Raw genomic sequence first — 7,764 nt, forward strand, 5'->3', positions numbered from 1 at the left:
AAGATTAACTTTTTAAATATATGATTTGAGCTATTAGATAAAAAAAACATTATAATTAAAAAAATATAATATTTAATTTCGAATAAATTAAATATTAAATGATAAAATTAAAAAAAATCAATTATACAAAAGAATATATATAAAAAATATAATTAAAAGAATAAGATTGAAAAAAAATTTAAAACAATTCAAAATTTTTAACAGGAAGGTTAAATTGAAATAAAAAATAACTTTAACAAAATAAAAAACAAATTAAAAAAATGAAGGTTAATTTTTTTAAAAAAAATAAAACAATATAAAATTTAATCAATTGAAAACTAATAAAATTTTAACAAAAATAGAAAAGCAAAAAAATTAAAAATTAAAACAATAAGAACCAACATGAAAAAAAAATAACATATATAATTATAATTAAAATACTAAATTGAAAGCAAATGAAATTTTTATAAAAAAAAGATAAAGAAAGAAAATAAAAACTTCAAAAACAATGACTGAAATTGGAATATAAAAAATAAAAAGTATAATTGTATACTTTTCCTATTAGTAGATAGAAAAAAAGAAGAAAAAACAACCATCAATAATAAACCTTCCATCATCCATTGTCATAGGCCATACAGAAGATGTTGTGGCCCTTCCAAGGACATGGAAAGATTAAGTTTGGTTACTGGATGGTCTCTGTGTGCTGTCCGAAAAATGCAAGCGTATAATAAGCACACGCCAATAATCCAACGTAAAAAATATTAAAATACCTCTCATTCTCTTGGAAATTACAAAGAAACTCAAGTGGTAGGGCAAAAACACCCCTAAATATATCTTTTTATTTTTTTGTAAGGGTAAAAACAAAACAAAAAACTCTTGATCAACAAATATTTTTATTATTTTAAAGCTTTCAAAAAGAGAAAATTCTTAGTTAACAATTCTAAATTTTATTAACTTCAAAGGTAAAAGCATAATATTACTATACAAAAATTTAGAAAAAACATTCTCACACCATCTTTTTTTAACCAAATAAACCTCTCAAGAAGATCAAATTACCCTTGTCACGTCACAAAGCCTTTTATTTTTTCACCCAAGAGCAAAATAGTAACTGCACTACAACAATCTATACTAAATTATATCTAGTGAAAAACTCACATCCTATATATTTTAATAATAATAATTGATTTAAAAATTACTCTATCCCCACTTTATATCTAGCTGACAAAAGTGATAGTTGTGATGACTAAAAAAAATAAAAGAGATGGTATCGTGGCAATAATAATGATGATATGATATTCCATGCATGAAAAGCCAAAAAGCAGAAAATTGAAATTAACCTTTTGTTTTTAAAAAAATGCTTTAGTTTTTTAAATCGTTCACATAAAAAAATAAAACGTCACACGTATACCAAACATATTTTCTATTTTTCTTCAAAAAAACAATAATGATATTAAACAGAAAAAAATTATTAGAAGAGAGGTCAAAATATAAATATTGATCGTGAGAGCAAGAGAGTAAGTAGCATGACTGGGAAATTAAAGAAAAGGCCATTTGGATGTTTTGAGTAATTTTAGGGGCTCATTTTTCAATGTCTTGATCTCTGGGAGCATTCCAAATTCTATACCTTGGTTTTTACTCGAACTTCATTTTTCACTGTCTTTACTCAAGATTTTCAAGTGTCTGCTCCCGAAGTTTTGCCCGAGGAGACAACCCGGCAGCACATCAGACCTGGAATTCTACCATGGGATCGCTTTTAAACAAACGCCAAGTAACATTCTATAATCATTTCAAAATTAAGACACTGTTTTTACGCATCAATTTTTCTTTGACCAAAATTGTTTTCATTTTCATCCAAAATGGCGTCATACCAAGATATCCTCCTCGCTGTTAACAAAGGCTACAAACATAAATAATTCTGAAATGAAGGGTGGCAGGCCATTCAAACCTCACATAGCATCAATCTTTATGCAAAGCCTTCATCAAGTATAATCGGCTGAAGCTCTGTCCAGAAACCCTGCATGTTATATGATACACAGCTACAATGAGACTATAAACATCAATGATTTGAGGCAGTGGATAAGTGTTACCTAAGAGAGAAGAAATTTAACTCCCAGACCCAGAGCATCAACAGTAAAAGTTACAAACTAATTACCCCTTCGAGATTATGCAAAGTTGTATTCTGATATAAATTCATAAATTCGTCATAAAGAAAGACAGAAACATCTCTTCTATTACAGTTCCTCCGGGCTCAATGGCTAAGTGGTATTATCCTCCCATAGGACAACAAAAAAGGAGCTTGGCCTGAAGAATTATTTACAAAAACACATACTTCTTCAGAGGCTATATCCGACAACAGAAATCCAAACATGGTCTCTCATTTTTTAAAGTTTTCTATGTGATCATCAGAGGCATAATCAATTAGGAGGAAAAAGTCAAGACTGCAATTAAATGAGCAATCTAGATGGGTAGGGATTTGGAAAAGTCAAATTGCAGAAGATGAAATAACACGGAGCAATACAATTTTGATGCTGGGGACTGAAGGGCAACTGGGGCACTTCAACATGTCCAAATTTCATGCTGTCAGAAGAAGTTAACATTTGAGCATTTCACCTAAAAAAGGTGGCAATTCTAACAAGCAGGTTTTACGAATCTAAAAGGCAAATACAGAAAGCACAGAACATCTCAGACAACAGCCAGACAATCACATATATGAATTTCCCAAGGCAATGGAGAGTGGACACAGAAATAGAAGCCATTGAACTCATCAATGAAAACGATGATAGTCAGCTTTCTAGCAGGGGAGGCATAACAAAAGGATATGATATGAGCCAGTCTTTTAGATCAATGACATACCCGTTGATTTGGTTGCAATAATTTGCCATTTGATTGGTTATCAGGAAACTACCCAAACGTGATGGTTCAGGGATTGGTTTGAAGATGGGATTTGAAGGATCCTCCTCAGGCAAGGGCTCTTCTCCTGCAGCTTTGCGTGTCATGTTCTCTGACCTGCAGAACAGAATAAATCCAATGCAGCTGCCTCCATGAGCATATAAAATAGTAACAAGAAAAAAATAACGGAAAAACAGGCACATTTGCGTTGTGAACTATAATTCAAAATGACAACACGGCTCTAAAATCTGACAGATTTTTCTCCCACAGCTTCTGTTTCTCTTTGTTAGTCTTTTTGATGTAGACTTGTCAGTGGATAAATGTTGTTAATCCAACGGTCAAGAGTTACAAGGAGTTTATATCCTAACTTTAGAAACCCCAAGCCTTTCAAATAGCCAACCTCTATCTTTCCCTTGTCCTCTGGGTGTCTTTGAGAGCGTGCGCAAATGTCAAAACCCAAGACAGAGATGTTCCATACCCACAAATTATACATAAAAACAAGACACTCTAATTTGTGAATGGGTTGGGGATTCATGCCAGCCTATGGGGATGAAATTGATTTCTTAGGCCTGATGAAGTGCACTGTGATCCATACCGCACACAACTAACTTATAGGGAAAACAGTACCAATTTCCTGTCAAAGCATCCATAGCAACTATCTGAAAATAATAGTTCCACCTCATATTTGGTTTCAGGGGCATATAAACATAAACACTATGAAAGTTATGACTTCTACAAACCAGAATGCAGCCCAAGCATCAGTAGAATTCCCAACTATGCAACCCAAAACACAGAACCATCCATCCAAACAAAAAGAGAGCAGCGAACAACTAAATCAACACTTTACCTTCTCTTTTGAAGCCATGCTTGCTGCTGAGCTTGCTGACGTGAAAGGTTCCGATAGTGATATTGGAACTGCAAAGGCATTATAATGTTAGGCTAACATGTTATTCAGTAATAATGGATAACAAGAAAACCAACCTTCTGCTGCTCGATTGACAAATCATCCATGCATTCAATCAAAAATTCTACATTTCTTTCCAAATATGGACTGGTTGATAATTGCAGGCGGTCATAATCACACTGGCATAAGAAACAACTGTAAGACAAATTACAAACATGAGGCTTAGGTTCCGATAGTTGCCCAAAATAATAAAATTGTACCTGAGTCACTGGTGTATCAGCTTCTAGCCCAGTCATGAAGGCACTGATTAGTGCAGAATTTGAAACTTTGATCTGAGAACAGAAAGAAAAATATTACCCCTATAAAAAACAGGTACCCTTTCTTCATGCTACATTTTTTACAATTTAATGAAAAGTCAGCAATATTTTATTTATCTTGAAGTAAAAAAAAAAAAAGCTTCAAAATCTTACAGGAATTTCCTCAAAAATATCCACCCATGACAAGTTTTTCTCCCTCAATCTATGGAAGCAAAAGACACATAAAGATAAGATTGCGTTAAATAGTTTAAATCCAGTTCCCCAACTCCACGTCAGGAAAAGTTCTTACTTCTCTCCCGTAAAATTATTGTTGCGGTATAGATCCATGAAAGAATCAGAAAGCTTCAAAGCCTTGAGAGCTAAGGCGCCTTGATTAGCTCTTGAAGGATCATAAATTATACAAACACACCGCTTAATATTTTCCTGCATTCATGAAAAGTGAGTAATGAAACAATTGAGTGTGGAAAGCCAGTAGCAAGCTGCATTACCAAGTGCTGGCAACCGAATTCGTTAATGAATTCATATATATTCAACACCAACTTCCTGAAACTGGATACTAAGTTTGTGTTCAAAACCCTAAAAAATAAAATGAAATATATGCAAATGCTTTTATTTTCCTTTTGGGGTAAATAAACTGATGCAGAAACTGAAACAATTAGAATTCATATATCTTTATGTGATCTTTAAGGCAAGCATGTCCATTTTGCTTGACCCCCAACAAAAACTAGCCAAAGAAGATTATATTCCTAAGCTGGTATTGTAATATTATAAGATTCTGAGATCTAAACTACCTGCAAGAGTTCTGCGATTGTCTTTCACAGGTTAATTTTATAATTTTGTAAAAGTTGGGCAGTCAACAGCTCACTCTTGCAAATGGTCAGCTGGCTCCACCTAACAAGCACCTCCTCATGGCACCTTCTTACTTGCTCCATATATATGTTAGTAAGCATACACTTTTAGAGAATGAATGAATGAATGGGAGTTTCAAATATACCTGGGTGACTCCTAAGAACCATAGATGTGATGCTAAGGTTTTCATCTTCTAGGTGTGATTCCAAGAAACCCTACTGGTAACATGTTAGCAGAAATCTATCTCCATTTGCATTTATAAACCATTGAACATATCCCAATCCTCTACTATAACCTATTCCTTAATTTCCTAATCCACCACATCAGCTATAAGCTGAAAATCTCCATATTTAGGTGCTGTAGAAAATCTCCGTATTTAGGTGCTGTAGTTAAAGATCCTGCATATTTGTAGAATAACCCTTAAAATTGCAATTTGAAGGGCTGTCCAAAACCATCAAATGTCTTAAACATCTTTCAAGCATTGCAAATAATGTTAGTTTTCCTTTATACCATTAATATGTAAAATGACAACCAGCAATCCTTAAAAGAAGGTGAAAGGATTATTCTCGCCCTCAATATGATCAAATTACCATGTCAATGGATGTACAGCAATTAAAAGCATTCCATTATCAATTCCTCTACGCTCAAGCTGACCTACCCACTGAGTCATGGCTCACTTTCAAGTATGACTGTAATTTCAAGAAAACAGCACAGACGATACTAGTTTCTGTTTCAGGATTACTACTTTTATAAGGAAAAGGCCAAAAACTATTCTAGCAGACAAAATATTTACCTTTCCAGTATTAAAAAACCAAATAATCAGTAATGTAACCACTTAACAGTTAAACAGTCACTTGCTTCTCTCATATTTCAGTGCTAACTTTCTATTTTCATTTGCTTCTTTCATATTCCCACACTTTCAACTTCACAGACAACAATAATATGAGCAGGGAAAATGACTTAAGATGAATACATCACTCAAATTGTGAGTATGCCATGTCAAAAAAGAAAACAATGAGGAAACCCCTGTACCTGGTAGTTCATAAATGTCTCAATCAATTCCACCGTTTGGAAACAGCCGAACAACATTGACTGATACCTGAAAATTGAGAAGAGAGTAATGGATCACAGATTGCACTGGCAAACTTGATATGCGCAAGCAGAAGCACAAGTACATATTTATTTTGAAGGAGAATAGTTATGTTGTAGAAAAGGATCGATGAAAGCAATGAACTCATGGTATAAAGTGGGCAATGGTCCATGTCGCAACCTCTCATAATGGAAATTAGACGCATTTAGAGAAGGGATACACACATAAACATGTAAAACTTTACAAATAAATGCTCCTCATAAAAGATAATTTAATTGGGAAAATCCATACTTCCTAGAATTTGCACTCAAGACAGAAAATCGTTGTTTTTTCTTTTTCAAACTGCCATATATTGAAAATGAAAAAGAAATACAGACTTGCAATAATCAGGCCAAAAAAATGAAAAGGAAATACAGACTTGCAATAATCAGGCCAAAAAACTAATCCTTCCCAAATAATTTAATGGTCTTTAACAGTCCAGTGAACCAGTTAAATTCATTCACTGCATTGCATGATGGATATAGTCCATGTTCTAAGGAAAAGAAATGATGGTATTATTTCAAATCCTTTGATTCTAAAAAGGAAAAAAAATTCCAACATGAGATGATAAATTGAAATATCATAAAGGGGAAGCTATCACATGAATTACCAGCTGTAATCCAATCAGGTATTTCTATCTCAAAATTCGCATAAACAATGTTGAAGAAATCAACCAAATACATGGCACCTTCAAGGAAGAATGAAAAACCATTAAGAAACTGACCATCCAACAGTATTATTGTCAACGTTGACCTCTCTCAAGCACCTCATCATTTCAAGCTGGTAATTAGCACCATCTGCTTCAATCTCCTCATCCTCCTCCCTAATCTTCATTACGTTACAATAACAATAACTGATTCGGCAGCGAAACCAACCAAACTTTTTCTCAAAATTGAAACAAACAGCATACCGGAAAAGGAAAGCAGTTGGTAATTTCAAGAACGCTACCAACATCCAATCCTAGGAGCTGCCCAGTCACTAAAGACGGCGAAAACTCCTTGCAGTGTTTGATTATCTTCAAAACAACCTGTAAACTAATTCTATTAATTTAAGTAATTATTGTTGTTGTTGTTGTTAAATTATAAGAAAATAATAAAGTACCAGTCCTTCGATCTGAACAACACGAAGAGGAGGAGCAACCTCCTCCGTGGCTGCAACCTGAAGGAAAGACCGTGCCATTGCTGCACCAAAACGAAAAGATCAACTACAGATCGTAACCTTCCATGAAGATACATAGAAAAGAGTGAGAAAGAGAACATACTGGGGGTAGGATTAGCCATGGAGTCGCCGGTGAATTGATGAAGGAAGGAAAGAATGAAGCAGTTGCTTTTGCTTCTCTGTTTTTCCCCTTTGCCTCTTCTACCTGGCGAGAGAGGGAAAAAACCCTTGCTTTTAAGAGTAGTTTTCCTATGGGCTTATGGAGAGATGTTGTTAGTCTGGGCTTAAGGCTTCGTGGGCTTCGATGATTTTTGCTTTTTATTATTCTCTTTGTTTTTTTTTTCTTTTATCCATTAATACATCCCAATAGAATATATATATATGCACAAAGACACTAGCTACTAGTTTTTTTAAAGAAATAAAAAACGATTAAACCATTAAAAATTCATGGAGAAGTAATAGCTAAAAAGAATTCTCACCATTATTGTAATTTATCCTTATTTATTCATCAAAAAATATTTTACACTGTTCCTAATTGC

General features: G+C 33.7%; 1 protein-coding gene across 1 annotated transcript; it reads right to left on the bottom strand.

Moving 5' to 3' along the window:
• Positions 1–1,730: 1,730 nt before the first annotated feature.
• LOC105118411 (eukaryotic translation initiation factor 3 subunit H-like) lies at positions 1,731–7,446 on the bottom strand. The gene is made up of 12 exons (XM_011016356.1): positions 7,329–7,446; positions 7,169–7,248; positions 6,978–7,094; positions 6,792–6,895; positions 5,971–6,037; positions 4,379–4,512; positions 4,243–4,291; positions 4,033–4,104; positions 3,850–3,951; positions 3,716–3,783; positions 2,833–2,985; positions 1,731–1,993 (listed from the first exon to the last, which is right to left on the bottom strand). The coding sequence occupies exons 1-12, from the start codon at positions 7,345–7,347 to the stop codon at positions 1,936–1,938; spliced, it is 1,023 nt and encodes a 340-aa protein (XP_011014658.1). The 5' UTR covers positions 7,348–7,446; the 3' UTR covers positions 1,731–1,935.
• Positions 7,447–7,764: the final 318 nt, after the last annotated feature.

The sequence above is a fragment of the Populus euphratica genome, unplaced genomic scaffold, assembly GCF_000495115.2.
Source record: "Populus euphratica unplaced genomic scaffold, PopEup_1.0 scaffold1913.1, whole genome shotgun sequence".
Taxonomy (NCBI): Eukaryota; Viridiplantae; Streptophyta; class Magnoliopsida; order Malpighiales; family Salicaceae; genus Populus; species Populus euphratica.

Coding starts and splice junctions, on each gene's coding strand:
- LOC105118411 (XM_011016356.1), bottom strand. Junction 4,105..4,242: donor ATATTTTTGAGGAAATTCCT/GTAAGATTTTGA, acceptor TTCTGTTCTCAG/ATCAAAGTTTCAAATTCTGC. Junction 1,994..2,832: donor TATTGCAACCAAATCAACGG/GTATGTCATTGA, acceptor TATAACATGCAG/GGTTTCTGGACAGAGCTTCA.